The sequence below is a fragment of the Monomorium pharaonis genome, unplaced genomic scaffold (assembly GCF_013373865.1).
Source record: "Monomorium pharaonis isolate MP-MQ-018 unplaced genomic scaffold, ASM1337386v2 scaffold_589, whole genome shotgun sequence".
Lineage (NCBI taxonomy): Eukaryota > Metazoa > Arthropoda > Insecta > Hymenoptera > Formicidae > Monomorium > Monomorium pharaonis.
The window spans coordinates 1-21956 of record NW_023415900.1 but is presented as its reverse complement, the minus strand read 5'-3'; the positions used below and the strand labels follow the sequence as shown (position 1 = coordinate 21956).

General features: G+C 37.0%; 1 protein-coding gene and 1 long non-coding RNA gene across 5 annotated transcripts; one reads left to right on the top strand and one right to left on the bottom strand.

Moving 5' to 3' along the window:
* Nucleotides 1-9092: 9092 nt before the first annotated feature.
* LOC105829133 lies at nt 9093-11089 on the bottom strand. 2 transcript variants are annotated; one of them, XR_003626843.2, is made up of 3 exons: nt 10971-11089; nt 10270-10894; nt 9093-10185 (listed from the first exon to the last, which is right to left on the bottom strand). It is a non-coding gene; the product is annotated as an uncharacterized LOC105829133 (long non-coding RNA). The 2 variants fall into 2 exon arrangements; XR_004965397.1 differs by having other exon boundaries at nt 9093-10168.
* Nucleotides 10977-21052, top strand: LOC105830322 (protein alan shepard; the record flags this gene model as incomplete). Of its 3 annotated transcripts, XM_036295044.1 has the most annotated exon segments (8): nt 10977-11509; nt 12828-13042; nt 13570-13628; nt 13841-13965; nt 17334-17339; nt 19566-19723; nt 20550-20703; nt 20858-21052. In XM_036295044.1, coding segments are annotated over 8 exon segments (1437 nt in total), but the record flags the coding sequence as incomplete, so codon positions are not given.
* Nucleotides 21053-21956: the final 904 nt, after the last annotated feature.

Below are 21956 nucleotides of genomic sequence, written 5' to 3'. Positions count from 1 at the left end.
AATAAGCGATAAGCACAGGGGTAGCTTTTGAGTATCTTTTCCGAGGGAGTCACGTTTTCCCTCTTCCCCGTCCCCCGGAAAGGAAAGTCCTGTCGTGCTGCGGGATATCGCGGATCGCATTAGTGTCATTATCACCCCACCCTCCATGCTTCCATTCGGCACCCTATCGTCGTACGGTCGTCTGGGGATTATTTCGAGACCGGAAGGCGCGCGAAAACGAGATTAACGAGATCGAAGAGGGATTTCCGGTGGAAAGAGGTGGCGGCGGTGGTGAGCTCGTCCTTTCGGCGTCGCGCCGACCGCCGGTGGTTAATCGATATCATCCTTGCTGCGCCTATTCACCGCCCTACCGCTCCCTGCTCTCCTCCTCCTTCTCCTCTCCCCTCGCTTTGACGCAACCCTCTAAACTGTCCACCGTCCTTTTTCCGCATCATAAGCGACGTCCTTACGCAACTGCCTCTTCCAGTCTGACACCGGGTTTTCCAGGTAGGATCTGTTCGTAGCGATCTGTCGAGCTACGAAACGCGTGTGGAAAGTCCTGGGGAAGGGAGGGGGAGAAGAATACGTGCTTGTGCATAATTGTGCAATCGGTACGCGCGAGCGCGGGAGGATCCTCCCTGCAGCGACACGACGGTAGATCCTTTTTCGAGGCTTGTTGTCCTGCCTTCCGAGAAAAGTTCGGCGCGGGGATTGAAAAATTGCCGGTGTTGGTTGCAAGACACGTTCGCTTACAAGTTTCTAAAGTACCTGTCCCCTAGGGGGGGGGAAGCGTAGTTCAGATTCGGGCGCAAAAATCCTTCCAATTTTCCGCCAGGTTCCTCCCGGCTCACGGTAAAATTGGTTCCGAGCATTGATTTTTTTTTTTTTTTTTTTTTTAACTGTTCTCTACGACGATACGCAGTGAGATTATGGGCTACCGGTGCAGCACACCTCGCGACACACAACTTAAAACTTGAGATTCGCGCAGACGTGAGTGAAGCCTCTTTATCGTTTCCACCTGCATACTTGGGCGGCTTCGTTCGTTTCACCTCCTCGGCGGTCGCCATTCACGAAGTTTACCGGCCGGCGGCACGCGGTGCGCAACGGTACCCGATGACGACGCCGGTCGCCGGTGTCAAGGTCGTCCGTCCGTCCGTCCGTTCGTCTGTCCTATGCGCTGTGGCCTAACGTGTCGTCGTCGCTAGAGGACACCCGTGAAGAAAATCGAAGCTATCCCAGACCGCGCCACGGCATTTCGGAGAACGAGGATGTTTATTCGGCATGATGGTTCATTGACCGTTCAGGAGATCGCGTCATTAATATTGAAATATGATTTATGTCCGTAATATTATTCATATCTAAATTGTCGAAGAAGCTTGCGATTTCTTTGAAGAGGCTGTGGAAAAATTTGCATTTTTGATACAGACTGTTCTAAATATTTATGCTGATCGAATAGGATCACTGCGTCGATCAACGAACAAATAAGAACTTGATATTTTCAAGTAAAATATGATATTTTAATTTAAATAAAATATAAATATTTTAAGAATTTTATGAAAATTAGACCTAAAAAATACTAATTAATTTGCAATTGATTATTTTGAAGTGTTATTTTAATATGTTTATTAAATATTCATTTTTATTGGACTGTTCAGCGATTGATGCGATCTTATAAAGTATAAGAAATTGCAAGAATGGATTGATTAATTCGAGGAAAATACCTATTATGAATAAATTTTATTATCACAGTCATTGTAATTTAAAAAGTTTTTAAAATTAAATGTATTTTGCGGAAGAAACAAATGAAATAATACAATATTTTATTTTTTTCGCAAATTTCCTTGTATTAATGACAATATAATCATTTTAGAAAGGAGAAGAAGATCAAAAGAATAGATATTCTATAAAAAAAAAGTATTTTGAATCGAATTTTTCTATTAAAAAAATGAAGATTTTATTGTGTTTATTCCATAAATTTCTTTCGTGAAAACGAGAGAAAAATTCGCATCGCGTCTCGGCAGAATAAGGATTCTTTCTTCGGTGTCTCGTTGCGATATCTCTCGTATTTGTGATCGAGACGATCTAGGTCTGGGGTTAGAGAGAGAGAGAGAGAGAGGGAGGGAGAGGAGAGAGAGAGAGAGAGAGAGAGAGAGAGAGAGAGAGAGAGAGAGAGAGAGGGGGGGGGGGGGAGAGAAGCCTCCGGCCTAGATAGATGCAGTCAAGGTCTATCGTCTGCTTGTCTGCACAACATGCACCTTCGTTACATCATCTAACGCGAGAAACAGCGGTTTTTTTATCTCATTGCCTAGGGTAAAACTTGCACCTTATAAACAACAAGAGCATTCTATCCGATCGTGTTGAATTTAGCATTTTCAAGTGGCAATATTATTAAAGGATTAATTGCTAAACATAAACTAAAGAGTGCTAAAAATATTGTATTCTTTAGCGATATGTAAAATATCTAAAGGTATTTTTCTTAAATCTTATTAGATATTACATAAAATCATACACATTTTTCTTAAAAATTTGACTCACAATAGCATGACTCACGACGCTCGTGGCTGCATGATTCATTAAGAGAAAGCTGATTTTCTAGGTTTGACAGTATATATATCTCACTAGTATTGTATGCGACAGTACAAAATATTTCTAAATAAAATTTTTTATGTGTAATTATTATACACGTTAAAGAGAATTGTAAGAAAATAAGAATGTTTTTTAATAACTAAAAATAAAATAAAGAATTGTAAATATTTAAAAAGTAATATTTTTAATTCTATATTTATTATAATAGTAAAGGATTATATTTTGCAAATAAATAATATTATCTACATATTCTTGTAATAACATGATTGTAAAGTATTACTTATAAGTCAGTATTTAATTTATTCTTATATTTAAGATCGGACTATGAATGCCGACCATGAAATTTATATCACAATTATTAGAATAATTATCTATTATTAGCAGAATTGATGATTTTCGATTTGACGCAAAATCATTGTATAAATTAATGCTTATATCGTACATTTTTCAAAATTATTTTAAAATAATGGTGTAGTAATGTAATGAATAAGTAGCAAAAAGAATAATTGAGACGAATAGCTAATTGTCATAAAATAAAATTCTTTCATGTTCTTTGCTATTTTGTATGGATATAAAATGCATATTTAAAATCTAAAAATATTTGCGACGTATCAATTGAGTTATCATGTTCGCCGCGTTGTACTAATAAAATTAGATCATGTGAGCTAATAAATTCGCATAGTCGCGACATGCTAATTCATGTAAGTTGCAATAATGTAACAAAGATATATTGTTTATTTTTGAGATTTTGTATCAGATTTGATATGTATTTATATAGATTATAAGATAATTGGAAATTAATATGCAATATGAATTCAAGTTTTATTTTGTCTGCATTGCTGGCATAATACGTTTTATTTATAGTGTCACTCATCAATTTGTGATTGTTAATGACAAATAGCATTTTGTGCAAGAGAAGTGTTTTTTAGTTAAAGTTCTTTTTTTATATACTTTTTTTATATACTTTTTAAATACTTTCAACACAGTAAATTATCTGATGAAATATTACATTGATATATTTATACGAAAAAATAAGTTTTGATCGAAAACGTAGAAAAAATTATATTAAAATAACAAATTTGGAAGGATATTACTATCGGGAAAAACCGGAAATTTTCAAGGATTTCTTTTATTTTTGAAAATTCTATGAAAATAGATTTTCATAGGACGTTATCAATTCAGGAAAACTTTTAGAATTTTACTTTTAAATGTAAATTCTTTCTAACAAAATTGTTTTCTTGATTATTTTTTCTTGATAATGTTGCAAAATGTTGATCTTAAAAGAAACATTTAAAGATGTAATGAAACAAGAATATTTCAAAGCTACATTAAAAATTTTTTAAATCTTATCTGGAATTTTTAATAAAATTCCTCGAATTCTTAGGGAATTCTTTTACAAAATATTATTAAACACTCTGTTTGAATGAAATAAAACAACAGTCAAAAAATTGAACATTTTAATATAAACCATAAAATAATACAAAATTTATAGTAATACTTAAAAAATTATATTTGTGTAATAGCAATAATTAATATTAATTGTAAGGATAAAATAATTATCGGTTAGATGACGAAGTTGGATCTGTTTTCACAGTCTATGTCTGCAGGTTTCGAACTGATTCAGGTGGCAGTGAGAAAATAGATAGAGTGTACGAATAACAATGAGGTAGTGATGACAGAACTACTAAACTAATGCGACAGATTCACCGTTCATGCCTGTAACTCGCACCACGGGAGTTGTTTAGTGTTCGATTTACAACCGTAACGTCGTTTAGATACTCGCACAAAAAACAGCAGTTCGTTGGCCTACGTGATCTTCCCGGAATTGTCCCGAGTGTTATTTTCGTGAATATTTTCCTCAAACAAAACCGTGGAAAGTCTTTCACACAGACTTTTCTGAGATACTTATTATAATAGAGAGATATTTATCAAAGTTTACGAATCATTGATAGAAACTTGTGATTAACATATCGATACTGTTTTACAAATAAATAAATAATTAAAGAGCCATTACATTACCATAAATCAATAAATAATTCAACAATTTTTTCAAATTTTTTCTCTTATCTAGATATCATAGATCATTGTGATTTATATAAAATTTATTAAAATCTTAAAAAATACATAACCGTAATTCTAAAGTATCCGAAAAGCTACTTCTCGATACCTTATTAATTAACTCGGATTACAATTAATTCGAAGAACCCTCCCCCCTCCCTCTCTCTCTCTCTCTCTCTCTCTCTCTCTCTCGATGCCTGCGATATTTTTTTTCTAAAGAAAAGACGCTGTTTCGTCAAAAATTAAGATGGCGAATTCGTATGGTCGCGTGCGATCTGGAAATCTTGAAAAATCTCCAAATTGTTGGCGCAACTTTGATCCTCGACGTATCACTGAAATCCGAACTCGTAATCATATCGATTCCGGCTATCGTGCAAAATCGGCGAGAGCCGAAATATTCCGTCGTATTACCCATATATCTCTTGCCAGCATTGTCCCCTGTGCGCTATAAGGAGACGGAAGCATGCGACGCCGGCTAATAATACCCGCCGCCAGCCTAAACTCGGATAAAGGGTGTCAAATCCGAGACGCCCAGGCAGTCAGCCGGTCATGTCCCGGTTTGTTGCTTTTTTTCCCTATTCTTAAACAAGAAGCTCTTTCTCGAAGTCCTTAGAAAGGTATATCGATGATCTGAATAGGCAAAGCACACTGGTCCTTAATTATGTACAATTAATGAAAAAACTAATGTACTGGATGATGTTGAAGCAACAATCGAAATTTTGCAATATTAAAATTTTCAATACAAATTAATCGATAATGCTGTTATGCTGAAAATATGATTTTTTAACTTATTACGAAGGACAATTGGTTAATAAAAGTTAAAAAAAACTTTGTTCGGTTTTTTTAGTTACGACAAAAACCAAGTATCCAATATAAAACCATTTTTTCACAAAAAACTAATTGCTATTGTTAATTATTTCTATTGTTTGGGAAAAACGCATAAATGCGCGCTAAAAATTTTCATCTTTTGTAAGAGTAAGAAGATTTCTAAGTTTTTAATTTGTATTAAGAAAGTTTGAAGAACTGTAGACTAAAACAACGCATAACTCGTTGCTGATACTTTTGCTGAAAGATTTTATAGACATTGTTTTAAACATTACAGGGAGAATTATCCGTTTTACGTTACACCTTCAGCAATGTAGATTAACTTTTATCTTGGTTTAACGTGCTCTCCATTTTTTTTCTTCTTACGTTAAGAACCAGAAAAAGAAACGGGAAGAGGGGATTAAACCGAGAGATCAAAGTAAACGAATCTGCATTGTTGGAAGTGAGAACGGGAGCACAAGAATCGTTACGAGGAATCAATTATTGTCTGCGCCGTCCGATCGTTCGATTGATCGCCGACGTTACATCCCACTTGCTTCGCGCGCCCGTGTTACGCGCGCGTCGTCGTCGTCGTCGCGTTCTCCCTCCCCGCATCCCCCGAGCCGCATGATGCATCATCATGCGGCGAGTGCAGCAGTCGCGCGCGCATTCACACCGTCCGTTCACGGTTAGACGACACCTATGTTACGTGCCGTCGCCGTGGCCGGGGAAACGGCGGGTAACGCATAGCTTTCCTCTCCCCCGACGCCGCCGTGGACGGACGACGGATGCAGCACGGAGGAGGCACTCTCGCTCGATTACGCGCGCGCCGTCTTCCTCGAGGACGCGTGTAAACGGCGACGCGGTAAATTATATGCCATTTGCGCGCGCGCGCGCGAGATACGGCCCACTTTTGTCTCTTTAACCGCCGGGGAATCAACACGGACGCCGCGAGTTAATTAAATAGTCAATTAAAGTCGAGAGACGCGATAAATTCACATTGAGCTTATAAATTCGACGGGACTTTACTCTGCTTCGTTCGAGTATGTCTGATTTTATCTTATCGGCTCTCTCGCGAGCAAGGAGGAAAAGTTTTGATTCTCCCGCCGACCGCGAATCGAATTCCTCCGGTTGTTACTTTGCATGTTCCGGCGTGTTGTACTCGTCTTCGGAAGGAGCTACTCTCGGATGGACGCGGCGGAAAAATGCAGCTCGTGCAACTGCACCGCTTGTGCATCTGCCTGCCTGCCTGCTTGCGTGCACGCGCGAGTGCGCGCATACCGCACATACCGTTTCTTCACCTTGGAAGAATATGCGCGACCACGACACACCGGGTGTCCGCGATCCCCTCGCGCGCGACGTACGGAGGGTTATAATCCTTTCGACACCGGGAGGAAGGAGTTTAGTTAGCCGAATGTTTGAGCGAAGTAATGTCAACTGAATATTTGACATAATATAAAATAGTTTTACTTTTCTAAATATTTAATAAATATTACTTCTGTGATTATACTTATTAAGTTCAAATTTTGACCAAATATTTAATTGGCATTATTCCACTTTTGATACTTATTACTCTTTTTTAATGTAGGAGTTTTTTACAAGTTATGAATTACAATCGATATTTCAATAAAGGAAGGAAGGAAGCAGCAGTTTTTAAAATTATATGCATGATATCGTTAAAATTCAATAACGAGGTATTTTTACGCTTGGAAATTACTAAAAACTACTTATTACTTACTAGAATGTATCTCCCATCTTTTTAAGACGCGCGCGTGCACGTAATTTAGATCTTATATCACATGCAAATTTACATTACATTATATACCGTAAGGCTCGCGTTGAGCTCGCGAACCGAGTAGTCGGCTTCGATCGACCGCGATGCCGTGTCGAGTGCCGCGCGCGACACGCACGGAAATTTCTCTAAAATAACAGTAAAAGAAGACCGAAAACACACACATTCCGGAATATCGCGAGCGCGTGTCCGCCCGCTAATAGACCGTGACACGTCCGCGCGCGAGAGTAGGCGAGAGATCGCACGTAGGTATATAATACGTATAATACATTTTCCCTCCGTGGTATGTGGCGCACATCCTGGATCCTCCTCCATCCCCCTTGTTGACGTCCTTAGAAGAAAGCGCGCGAGATGCACGCTGCTCGCGGAGCGCGTCCAATTAGCGCAGCCGATATGATGAAAGCGCGAGCGCTCCTCACGTAAATGGCGTATTATAAAATGGTAACGATGTACATTATGGTAAGCAACGTGCCGTTAAAACAAGAGGATTGCCCCTGGCCTCTTAAATCCGATATACCTCGGATCTGATCGCTCGCGATAGCCGGAGGAGCAAGGTCAGCAGGCAACCCAAATTTTGCTACGTACTACAGTTATCATCGAAATTATCTGTCGTCAAAGAAAGAGCTGATTATTTATCTCGAGATACTACGGGGCCGACAAACTCGCATGTTACAGCCCAGGGATATTGAGATCATTTGTAGACATGGGAGTCCCGGACATCCGACTCTAATTTTTATTTTCTTATTCTTGCTTATTTTACAAATGTTAATTTTTGTAATTCTTATAACAAATTAGCTTATTAATTTAAATATTTATATAATAATGGTATGTTTAATTTGTCAAAATATGGCAATGATAAAATAATAATACGTAATTTTGATCAAAAGGATCGAAAAAAAAAAATACATAGCGTTTTCAAGCTGTCGTCCGAAGCTGTAATTAAGGATATGTCGCATCTCTAACTATTATCAAACAATTTAGGAATAATTCTCTGATATAAAAATTATTTAATTTTTGTTTTATGCTTATTTGTATATTTGATGAGAAAGTAGCATCACGAATTGAATTAAATTTTTTACCTCTGTTATTACATGTTTATTTGAGTTTATTTACCTATTCAAAAGTTAAAACTGCTGCAAAATAGGGTAATTTTCGCTATATAATTCCATTCTAAGTCAAATTATTCATTGTTTTATTCTTTGAAACTGATTTCAGGAAAAACAATTACAACTAAAATTTTTTGTCGCTGATATGGAAAAAGAATACAAACCAAAGAAACCTACAGTTGTAAAATTTCGATAGCTTTAGCTGATATTGTAGAGCCAAACATCCTTAGGCGTCGTTTGACTTCCTTGATCGTTCGAGAACTGATAGCTTCGAGCGATCCATGACATGTTTATTGAACGTTACAAGTCATAAATTGTAAAGGAGTTTTTGATGATACTAAGTATCCTCGATAGACACGAATTACGGAGACCTTCTCATTCGCATCTTAGTTTGTCTCTGCTTTGAAATACATGGACGTGGAAAAAAAAGAATTAGCATGATTTTTCGCTTTTGACGTCGTGATGTCAGGATAGCGATGAAGATGATAACGCGTAATGTGGAATGTCGTGTGATGAGAAAGTTCAAAAAAAAGATGAAGAAAGAGCGAGCAAACGGATGCGCGGGACATCGCAGACGGAACAAGCAGGAAGTAACATCCGGTCGGTTGATCGGTCAGTCTCTCTCTCTCTCTCTCTCTCTCTCTCTCTCTGCGTTTTTAAATATCTGCTCACGGACGTTATCTTTTTTGTTGCATAATAACTTAAATTTCTATTAAGTTATCGTTTTTATTTTATTTTGTTTTTGCTTACTGATTTTGTTAATTTTTATCTTTATTTTTTTCTTTTCTTTTATTCTTTTGTTTTAGCAGTCACCTCTTTTTTTCTTTCTATATTACTTATGCGTCTTTCTCTTTATTCTTCGAAGGGTTGCTCGACGACGCCAATAAAACTCTGTCATTTGTTCTTTCTTTTTTTGACCTGATCACACGACAATCTGTATTTTGCCGTCGTTGAGATCCAAGTCATCGTCGCACGATCGTCAATGGGTCTTATCACAGCTAAATCATTCCGCTGTCGGATTTTGCTCCGCCGCCGTTGCGTCACGCGCATATTCGACTATGCAGGGTGTCCTTTCGTCGAGCGCACTTTGAACCGCGGAATTTTTCGGCTGCGGTTGCGAGAGTAACCGGGACGTACTCCGCGGTTTCTGGACGATCGATGATTGACTCAAAGCTGTTTGGGGAGCGCGGGGAAGTGTCAACGAAAATATATAACGTCAAATCCTTTTCTTCTGTTAGTCTAGGAAGGAATAATCCAGTCGCGAAAATAACGTTGAAAATGGGAAAGTTGCGCGATAAGTGACGACTGTGGCGGCCCGATGGATACGTGAATCGATACGGGCGCTCCTGAATGCTGTTAGAAAGGTGTGCATCTCCCGATGCACCGAGAATGAAGCACTCAGAGGCGAAGAGGTTCGCGAGGTAGAGACCGAACGGTCGTTCTTTCTTGTTATCGGAGAGGCGTGACCGCGCGAGGTCACTGATAAACGATAACGAATGGGGAGGGGGGATCTCTCCTCTCTTTCTTTCTTTCTTTCTTTCTTTCTTTCTTTCTTTCTCTCATCTTATCGACGTGCACGGCCGACGTGTATGCGGGAAACTACGGGGTCGGCGAAACGCGATCGCTTTCTAAAATAGTACACCGTTTCGCTCGAGAAAATCGATAGAGACTGACGCAACGGTATCGCATCGATATTAAAGGTCCGGTCGGTCGGTGCAGCCACAATGGATACTGACGTCAAGGGAGAAAAATTGAAGGCGAATTGTCTTTTAAATTATTAATTGCATTTGCTTTATTGGGGATTTTTAAGTTCTTGTTCTGTGTTACGTCTCTTTCTTGATTTCTAATTAAATTACAGTTCTATTAAATCATGAAGAGAGGGAATATTTTTATTTAAATACTTTTTTGATCGTAGGAAAAGTTTCAAGAAATTCAACAACTTACCGTTAAGCTACTTTCCTAGTACTTTCCAAAGGAACATCAAGCGTTTCTGTAGTTTATTTTTTTTTTTTAAGTTATTTCTTGTTTTATTATTGTTTTATTAATGAAGTAACAATACATTCACGTTTATGCTTGAATTATTGTCTGACAATAAGAGACAGAACTGCTGTTATTTAAAAATTCTAAACTGAAAATATCTTCATCCGTTCCCAAGAGATAAATTAACGTGGTAACGATGACCGATCGACTCGTTTCGCGATAAGACCGCATCATTGTCCAACTGAACCTCAAACAGAACAGAAGAATTCACTGATAAATGTACTTGACGTTCTTAACAAGGCATTTCGAACGGCGGCATTGCACCAGAACTGATAACATACGTTACGTTTATCTTTCTTTAATCGTCAACCGTAGTCAGAACGAAAGTCGTCCGTCTGAACTAACGTCTCTACTTTCTTGTGTACTCTACAAGCGACTCTCTTAAGACAGTACATTTTTACATGCAATCCATGAGTGTACGTAATTATTCTCGATGTCGTTAGAACTCACGATTTCATTCGAAACGATACCGTGTCCGATTGAAGTATCTCAAAGCCACTCATTTCTCCCGTCACTCCTTCGTACATCTCTGTAATAATTTCCTCACGATTATATAAGTACACATTTTATACATATACGTGTTATCACAGAAACATTATAATTACTCGATAATATTTAAATGCTGCTCTTTAACGGAGATCCTCCTGATTTTCAGAACACGAATGGACCGAGGCCGACGTACGTGGGCGCCAACAACGGTAACGCCGGCGGCGCCGGCGGTGGCGGTGGAGGCGGCGGCAGCGGTGGCGGTGGTGGCGGCGGCGCCGCCAATGCGGGCGGCGTCGGCGTGGGACCCGCGGCCGGCGCGGGTGGCGGCGGTGGTGGTGGCGGCGGCGGCGGTGGCGGCGGCGGCCACGGACTGAAGGGCAACACGGGCGGCGGGCCGCGTGGCGGCAACCCGGTGCAGTACCGCGCGAGCAGCGGCGGTGGCGGCGGAGGCGGCGCGGCCGGCTGGAGCACGGCACCGTCTCACGCGGCCGCGGCTGCGGCAGCGGCGGCGGCGGCCGCGTATCCGCCTTACCCTACGCGCTACCCGAGCGCGGCGGCGGCGGCAGCGGCGGCCGCCGCGGTCGGCGGCGGTCCTCAGCAGCTGCCGGCATCCGCGAATCCCTTCGTCACCGCCACATACGCGCAGCACGCGACGGTAAGAATCGTATACGCTAACTCGTTCTGATTTCTTGACGTTCGTCGCGGTAGAGCGGCCGGCCTTTGTCGACTTTGGCCCCGCGTGACGCGTGACGACGATAAACACGAGACCGTCGTCGCGCTGACAAGCGCCGGGAGAGAGTCTCGGTACGCGGAGATAGATAGGTCACTTCGATAAGCGTTTAATGCTCCGCATGCGATATTTACAAACTACTGTAATTGAGGACCGTGGAGAAAGAAATATGAGTCTCGTTGGCAAATTCGTATATTTTTTGGTCTTACAATGTCAGAAGTTAGCATTTTTATTTTAAACTATATGTTTAAAACGCATTTATCGATCAAAATAAGTTCAGATACAAAGCCATAAAATTCTTGCTTGTTCTTAAATAATTGTTTTAAACATTTCAAAATAAGGTTTAACAAATAAATGTGAGAAATAATTCCGAGCATAAACTGACTGGTATTTGTAACCGGTTCTTATATTTAAGACCGTCTTGAATTGGAATAAACGAATCATCGGTCGATGATGATGATAAATGTGAGAAATACAAGTAATGATCCCGAGCATCTGTCTAGACTATATAGCTGATATTTATAGTCCGTTCTTACATTTAAGATCGTATTAAATACAATCTTAAGACGTTATGGACTGATCATATAGACTGGTGTTTATAATCGAGTCTTATATTTAAGATTGTTTTCTTAAGTACTGTCTTAAGATGACACCAACCAATCACAAAGTCGTATTAAGCATCTTAAGGCGTTACTTGAGACGATCTTGAAATAAGAATCGACTATGAATATCAACCATAAAGCTATATTAGTATCTTAATACACGACTCTTAAGCCGCTCTTGAAATAAGAGAATAGATTATAAATTCCAGTCCACATTTCTATTCTCTGTCCCGGGAATATAGAGCACCAACTTCATAGTTTTGTTACATGCAACTATCGATTACATCATGATGTTTAAAACAGGATGCTAACTTCATGTAGAAATACATCTCTAAAGCTAGTGGTATATGGAAAAGCTATAGACACTCGGTAAACGAATCAGTTTCTAATCAAGTAGTAAGGCAGTAAAATAAGCAGTAGCAAATAAAAAATATTAATTTCCTTCTTGCTCTACTTTTATTACCTAAGTTTTTGTATGCGTACACTACAACCTTAGCCTGTTGTAACGTGAGTTTGAAGTAATATACACCGCATCGATCGGTAGTCGATCCGGTAAAAGCGGCGTGCTCTGTGTAAAATCTATTGTCCTTGGCTCTTTTCGAACATCTTCAGTTATCGCACAGTATTGATGGTGCTTACAGTACGGTGGACAGCGGGTGCCTACAGCTTCCTCCCCGGCAAACACTAACAGCAGCTCCAGTAGTGCCACCGGCAGTCAAAGCGGAACGATGAGCACGAATCTCAGCAACAATGCTATGCAGGGTCAGCAAGCGGAGCAGTTGTCTAAAACGAATCTATACATCCGTGGCCTCAACCAGAATACGACTGACAAAGACCTCGTTAACATGTGTTCTCAGTAAGTAACGTTGTACACGTGATCACGCGATTGGTCGTTATCACGTGATGAATTAGATAGAGATATTATAAATTCTCTACTATGGCGCACTAAATCAAAACTCTTTCACTCAAAATTCTTAGTGTTGTATGTGCCAGATGGCAATTCTGGGAATTAAACCCAGATCTTTTGCTTGACAAGTGACTGCTTTGGCATTGAATTGTTTAGTACTCCAATGTAATTGATGTTATTTATCATAATAGATTAATTATGAAAATAGAAATATAGAAATATAACTATTATAGAAATAGAATAGAAATAGTATAGAGAAATATAAGAAATAAATATATAAATATTATAGAGAAAGAAATTAAAATCCTAGAAAATATTACATAATGAGCACAGCTTACTAATATCTTATACTTATTCAGTTTATGGTGGTTATATGATTTATTGTTTTTTGAAATCTCGATCAATATAGTTATAAATAGTATAGTGTAGGTTAAATTAATGCAAATATGTCAAACCAAAACTCGATACTTTTGCAGGTACGGAACTATAACTTCCACCAAGGCGATTTTAGACAAAAATACAAACAAATGTAAAGGTAATTAATGTTACATCTTATTTCTTGATATTTTCTAATTTCCTGGATTTTATTAAGCAAAATTTGTTTCAATATGTTTATTTTGTAACTTTTTCAATTAACGTTGAATTTTTATAATTTAGATTATAATAAATACGCATGATAAACAAAACATTTACACTTTCTCATGCATAACAAAATTAACAGTTTATATCGTCCTGATTGTGTTGCAGGTTACGGATTTGTAGACTTCGAGTCACCGATGGCGGCAGAGGGTGCTGTGAAAGCACTGGTCGCCAAGGGCATCCAAGCGCAGATGGCGAAAGTGGGTATCTGGTTGCTCCGTAGACTGGACAGTGTACGTGGTTGTGCATGCAAGTACAGAGTAATACCAAAGTAACAGTAAACCTCTCTTTCTCTTTCACTTTTCTATCTCTTTTTCTCTTTTTCTCATCCGTCTGTATTATTTTTCATCCCGTTCTGTCGTTTTGTTTTATACTCTATCTATTTGTTCGTTCCCTCTCTTGTCGCCTCCGTTTTATCCACGAAGCCGTTTCGTCGGAGATCCGATCGAGATAGATTTTCTCACACTGCTTTCGGATACGAAACGCGACGCCTTTTCGACATCGATTTCTCTTTCATTGCACGTAGCATTCGGAATAAGTGTTTCATAGCGTTTTGATCAGTTGCAATATATACAGCTGCAATATTTTTTTTAAATTTATGATTACATGTCATGGTATTGATAAATTACCGTAATTAAAGAGTAATTCTAAAAATTAAATTACCTTTCGTGAAAATATATTGCTTTGCATTTTGAGATTTATTTAATTTTCACATGTTTATACGGAAAGATTTATCATAATAGAAAAATATCTTTTATTATATAAAATGTTTTTCTGATCGATTGCTTCGTCGATGCTACGATTCTGTTTATTATTAAAAGGTATTAAATTTAATAAAATCTTCACAAGAATTATATAATTCCAAAAATCAAATTCGGCAAACGTCTTCAACAAATAATCGTAAAACATTAATTCGATAGAGAAATGATATTTTATACAGCGACAAAGTAGTCTCGCGTATATACTTGCAATAAATATACGATATTTTTTCGCGAGTATTTTTCTATATACGGGGGACTGTAATAATTTTTTCATTGAGAGTCTATCTCTGTTTCTCTCTCTGCCTTTTTCATTTATCTAGAAATATTCTCCGATACTTTGTCTGTCATTCTGTCTTACGTACCTTTACCTATCAGACCTCTATCGGTGCTTGCTGCTATACCTCGGCCACAAATACAGCCGATACTATGCTATGTCGACATTACACCTATAATCGCCATGCCATGAGAATTGCATTCTGCAAATTTCAGCATTAATTTCAAACTTCTATGAAAATTCAATAACCCGTCGACATCCATGAAGTTTAGGGTTGTATTCATAGTCATTATTTGATGAAGAATTATGATTTCATAAATCTTTCATTATCTGTTATTTTATTTTTTTTAATTGAAACTTCATAAATATTCTTTGATTTAAAAAATATAGATGCATAAAATGTCATAATAAACAAAAGTTAAATAGCTATTAGTTAATAGATTACCAAAAGTAATTCCAATAAATAAAATTTAAAAACGTAATTTAGCATATAATAGAGTTTACAAGTTTCGAAATCCATGTAGCTAACTGCTAAATATGTTTGCTGTCAGAAATCGAAAATATTTTATGATTATTTCCGTCTATGAATACCATCCTTGGAGTTTGACTTACCTTGCTCGCCAACTTGGTGAATGATTTAACGATAAGAAAGAGAAAAAACAAAAATTGCATTGAAGTATGGCAGCATAAGCGACGTATCAGTAGTAGCTCTAGTATAGTAACATCGATATATTGTGCAACGTACGTTCATTATGTTTTCCATGTAACGTTAGCAGTCTAATCTAAAAAAAAAAAGAGTATATTACTTCAAACCGTAATATAAACTTATCAATGTCGACTCGATAGCAGTGTTCGGCGGTGTGATCGTTTATTTCTTCACCAAAGACGATGACGATTTGCATATTGATGCAATATTCTATTATTCATTAATAAAGTCGCGATCATTTTACTTGATAATGCAGATTTGATCTTGTTAGCTGACCGAAGATTTGATTGCATTTCGCCCGACTCTGCTCTGCGACAGTCGTCTCAGTCTCTCACTCGTTCTCTTGCATTAAATCACGTTTCTGCTCGAGACAATTACGAGTGTAGAAAAAGCACACACTGCCGAACGAGAGAGTATCGGCCTCCCGCCTGTTTGTACCATTTGTCCTCATACGACTAACTCCAATGGAATAGTTTCTCTAAGCTGGCCGCGGTAAAAAAGCACGGGGTGTAATGATGACCAGCAGCTGTGTGACAATGATAATGATGATGATGATAATGATGATGATGATGATGATGATGATGATGATAATGATGTCAATCGCATGCAATATGATATAACTAAAAGCGTCACAGTACCACATTCTCGATTAATCCCATACCTGTAGAGTTACGCGGTTATATCCAGATATAATATAGGCGTTTGTCTTTCCTTAAGAGGGGTGTTGGGTGGTTCAGATTCACACGTACACTTGTCTTACATATATGTACGAATATATAATGAAACTTTAATCACAACACACCTACAGGTTGACAAGTGCATTCGGGAGCCGGTCGTAAGATTCAGAAAGTACGGGACCTCACGTTCGGTAACTAAAACATTACTTGTATTGTACATAAAAAAGAAAAAAAATCAAATCGACTTGATTATTTCGTGTAAATCGTACAAATGTGAATATTGTTCATGTAAATGTGATTGTGTGAATATAAATTTATTACAGAGGGTTACAGAGAGCCGTCGATATCGAGTAAAAAAATAATCTGAAATCATATAAAAATGGACAGAGCGCTATTCAAGAGAAAATGTCAATGATAAATCAAGCTGTTGAATCTTATAGAAAAGTTCCCGATAGCATAGGTCGTACTTTTGACAAATCTGTGAACTGTCCTATCGGAGTATAAAAGTACAATTAAGACATAATGCAGCAGAAGCTCGATTATTCGAATATCATTTCAATCGAATGCTTAACGTTCGAACGGCGTGAAAAATGTTCGACTGGTATTCGATTATTCGAACGTAGTTTTTACGAGAAAAACGTCCGTCCGTATACAATCGCACGTTTTTTCCTATCTCCATTCGAATGTTCGGACGTTCAGTCAAATGGCATTTGATATAATCGATTTTCCACTGTATCTGATCTGTATCAATATATACAGGATGCCGTGGAATGGACGACGGATTGAATCCGTCGATGGAAACGGAGGGTCAGCGATTGTAAAATCTGCGCGCATTTGCTGAAAAAAAAAAACAATACAAAAAACCAGAAAACTCCGCTTTGTTAATAACAAGTCGATATACCGTCACATTCTACGACAATCCGCATACATACGCGGACATGGAAGTATCCATGCACGTACGCATATGTATGTACGTATATATGTATGTATATAGATATATATATGTATATATATAATGTGTGTATATATATATATATATATATATATATATATATACACACACATATATTAAACATATGCATATATATATATGTATGTATATATATATATTTAAATGCCATCAGCTTGGCTTATATATCATGATATTTTCATTATTCGTTTTTTTGTTTTATGCATTCGCAAGATTGAAGTAAATTGTCGTAAAGTATAAGTATATACTCAAGTAATCGTAGAATATTTTTGATTGGTTCGTTGAACAGAAGTGGTGGATCTCGAAATATGCTTGAGGGTGCATAATATCAATCTCATCAGTCTTCAGACACGCATATGTTTTCATTTTTTCTACGTTTTCTCTCTCCCCGTTTTTTTTTTCTTTTCGATCCTTTTCTCCCTTTTGTTTTGTTTCACTTAATTGTACTTTCTTGTGGAACTCATAATAAACAGAAAATCGGAGCATGAACACATGTATATGTATGTCCATATACTTCACATATATTATGTGTTTTGTGCGACACTGTACTCGTCAAGAGTTGCTGTCTTTTTTCACATTCGTTCATTACTCATATACGATATATAACTGTATATACATATATGTGTGTATATATATGTATATATGTATACGTACAAATGCCTGTGCTTTTCTTTATTATGCTTCTCTTTCTCTCTCTCTTTCTCTTCTCCTTTTTCTCTCTATCTTTCTCTCTTTTTCTATTTCCAATGAAATGTCACATGTTACTTGATCCTAATCTTTATTACCGCTTTGAATGGTTATTTGTAAAAAGAAGATAATTCCCGACACATGTAAATAACATTAGAAACGTGAAGATAGATATACGTAATTCGTAGGTACTGTTCTCGACTTTTTTTTAATGCTACCGGTGTGTAGAAATTTGGTCGTGTATTTTTAAATTTTGTTTTTGCGGACGTTCTGTGATATATTATATTTAGAGTGTGTATCGGTTACGTACGTCATGAAATTTTGAAACGCCACGGTAACTCGAGACGATTATCATTGCGCAAACGAGCGTTTCGCATCAAATTTCACTTCACGTGCACAATACACGGGAAAATTTGTCCATTTCTGTCTCATGGGGAAGGGAAAAAACGCGACAAAGTGTATGCACAGGCGATGTATTTGTTTCGTTATTACGTGTGAACTAAATAGAAAAATTTATCAATAAAATTTTGGCTAGTAACCGCAGTGGAGAGTTCTTACAATCTGTATCTTTTATATTTGATATATTTTATATTATTACAATTCGATACTTTTGTATGTTCCCGTTTGATTCCTCTTCATTCGTTTTGTATTACGTTACGTTCGGACTACACTTACGTCTGATTTGTATCTACGCCTACTTGCTCTTATCTCTGCCGTGTCTACTTCTTAGGACCTCTCATCCCGAATCGTAGAGAAATTACACTATTTTTTTCAGACAGAGTTTCGAATCCTCACGGGAGAATTGTTAATGTGTATAGTCATGTGTATGTGTATGGAATATAATTTAATATCTGTTCGCGCGTTAGCATGTTCTCTGCGCACGGAAAACGCAGAGTTTTCGGGAGAGCCAGTATTTTTTAGAGGTAGAGAAATAACGTTAGAGTCGAGAGAGAAAGATAAATCGAATGCATCCCTAGAAGCAAGCAAATTTAGAGAGCCACCAAGAATGTGGTAACGTAATATGTCATGAAGCATGATGACCTTCCGACATTAAAACTAAATCGTCCAATCGATTTCCGGTCTTCGGTACCCATTCATTCCCTGTTTTTTTTTCTTGCACTCTTTCTTCGAAATTTAGTCGGCGACTACTGCTTTAATGGTCTCCTCGTAGTGTCAATGTTGGTAGAAACGTTTTACGTTGTGCTATTTACGACGAGGCTATCGATACTGGTTTTCACGCGTACGGCATTCAGATTTTTTTTTTCGCACGTATCCGCGTTATTGCAGTCAGAAACGTTTTATTGCTATTTCGAGAATAAACACTTTTCCGTGTGTTGTTATTATTATTATTATTTTGAACATCATTCGGTAAATTCGCGAATATCATTTTAACATTCCAGACTAAGCAAAGAAATCGCACATTCGTTTGTCGCAAGATTTTTCCTATTATTCGTTCATAGCTCCACATCAATCTATAATGACGATAAAAGTAATAAACAGTAGTACAATAATGGTATGACATTTGGAATAGTTGGACAGACTTTGCAGGCGTGTTCAATCGTGTTTTCGAGTTTGTACATTATCTCATCTCGCCTGTGCATTCATTTCTGATCGATCGAACCTACAGAGAGCGGCAATAGAAACGACAGTCGTGGAAGTTAAAATGATAATCTGCTTCAGATTTGTTTGGAAATCATTATATTCATTGTGTGTCGTCCTGCAATACGTAATTGCATAGTATTTTTACTCTCTTCCCAGCAACAGGAGCAGGACCCCACCAATCTATACATCGCCAACCTGCCGCTGACCTTCAAAGAGAACGATGTCGAAGCATTACTCGCTCAATACGGACAAGTTATCTCTACCCGTATACTGCGCGACACTTCCGGCCAGAGCAAAGGAGTTGGATTTGCAAGGTTCGCACGAAATCTATGACACAATTGTTATTAGCTTTCTAATGGTTGCATTTATTATCTAAACAAAATTAGCGCGTATATATTGTTGTAGCTTTGTTTTATTTTAAAGGATGATTTAAAAACATTAATTATAATTTACGACGAGAGAGAGTTATATTTTAGATAAATTTTTATTTTATATAAATACACACAATTTTTGCACAATTATAACAAAGTAAAATTATTAGATTTGTCTTTTTTAGTTAAATTTCTTGCACAATTTACTTTTTTTCTTTTTCTCTCCAATGAAAAAAAAGGAAAAGTAAAATTGTGCAAAAAGTTCATAGACTTAGTATACTAGACTAAGCCTTTTCTATTTTTCCTATTGTGAAGACATGTATCTAAAATAGAAAAAAATAAATGCTGTTGAAGCATTTTATCTTTGTCTGTAGTTGTAGTGGAGAAAAAGCGAGGCAGTCATTAATTGGTTGTTCAGGTATTAACAGATAAAGAAAACTGGAGCACAAAGCATATTCTTTTTTATTTGGGTACATACATTTCTTGTACAAAACGCACAGCCTAGTATATTAAGTCTATAGAAATTCAGCTAAGAAGATCGATTGAATCAGTGTTATCTGATGAAATATGAATTTATGTAACTTTCCGATAAGTAATCATGGAATTTTAAAAAAGCATTTTAAACTCTGGAAATCTACTTTTGAACCTCGTTAAAAGAATTTTTTTTTGTTGAGATGTATTTTAATTATATTGCTACTGCAGCTTTGATTTCAAGTGATACGTCACAAAACTCATGAGTAATCGAGTGCTTTCTGTGATTACATTACAGAATGGAATCAAAGGAAAAGTGTGAACAAATTATCCAAATGTTTAATGGAAAGGCACTAACGGGCGCAAAGGATCCATTATTAGTTAAGTTTGCTGATGGTGGAAATAAAAAGAAATCGTTGTTTAAAAGTACAATATGGAGAGAAACTGGAGAAGTACGTACTCTTATCATTTTTCATAAATAAAATTATATCAATTGTATTTTTTATAAATAAAATGGTATATTAAATATAATATAATACAGTTATTACATAAACAAGCATAGGATGTGCTAGTACAAACTTTTATTATTTTCATGTTTCCTTTCAGAACATGACTTTGAATTACGACACGAGCGGCGTTGGTCAGAATGGCGTTGCTACGACTCACATGCTTCCTGCGACAGCTTTGACACAATACAGCCGTCACTACAGTCAGGCATTACCTGGCTACAGTGTGCCGGGCACTCCCTGGGTGGCTCCTTACCTCGTGCATCCTTCCCCGCCACATATGCAACAGGTTGACGTGAGTTTTTATACACTTTTCGTTTATTTTATTTTCATTGCTTTGCACATATGGTAAAGAAAATGTCTTTGTATTGAGTTTTGAGTCAAAAAATTAGTGTAATTTTGCATATACACGTGGTCAGACGCGATAGATTCTGTAGATTTAACATTCCAATTCGAATACGAAACATTCAATTTAAACTGACGTTATCTTCTTTAACATAAATCCAATTGCATGTTTCTTTCATTCTAGCGTTTCCACTATTAGAAATAGTCTTGAAATTTTAATTAGATTCGAAATCATATGATTATCAAATTACTTAATAATTAAACGTGCGTTCTTAAACTTTGTTTAAAAAAAGGATCACATTTAATTTGTCTTGCAGAGTGTAAATTACCGAGAAAATCGAGAAATCTGGAAATTTCATGAAATTTTTTATTCTTAAAAATTATGGATTTTTATGGAATATCCACTCAAGGAAACTTTTAGAATCTTATTTTTAAGTTTTTTTTTGTTTTTTTTTTTTTATAATTGTCTTTGACTATATTTTTTGATAATGTAAAATTGATTAGTAAATGTGGCATACATATCTAGGTACATTTTTATGTGAAATTTTTCCAAAAAAGTGATGATACATTGTTCTAAATTCGCATTATGTGTTTAATCACCTTTCGAATTCTGTATTTTTAGTTAGGTTCGTATATTACAAACAAATCGTTTATTTAGTTTCTTTTTTTAGTACTTTTTCAAATTTAATATTTAATTAATAAACACTCAAAAAAATAATCTTGCAATTTTAACAAAAATTATATGTGTAAAATCTAGTTGAGATAGATAAATAATTAGCAAATTCTGTGATATGTATATGTATTGAACCTAATCAATCTACCTAATAGAATTTTCAAATTTTATACATAACAGC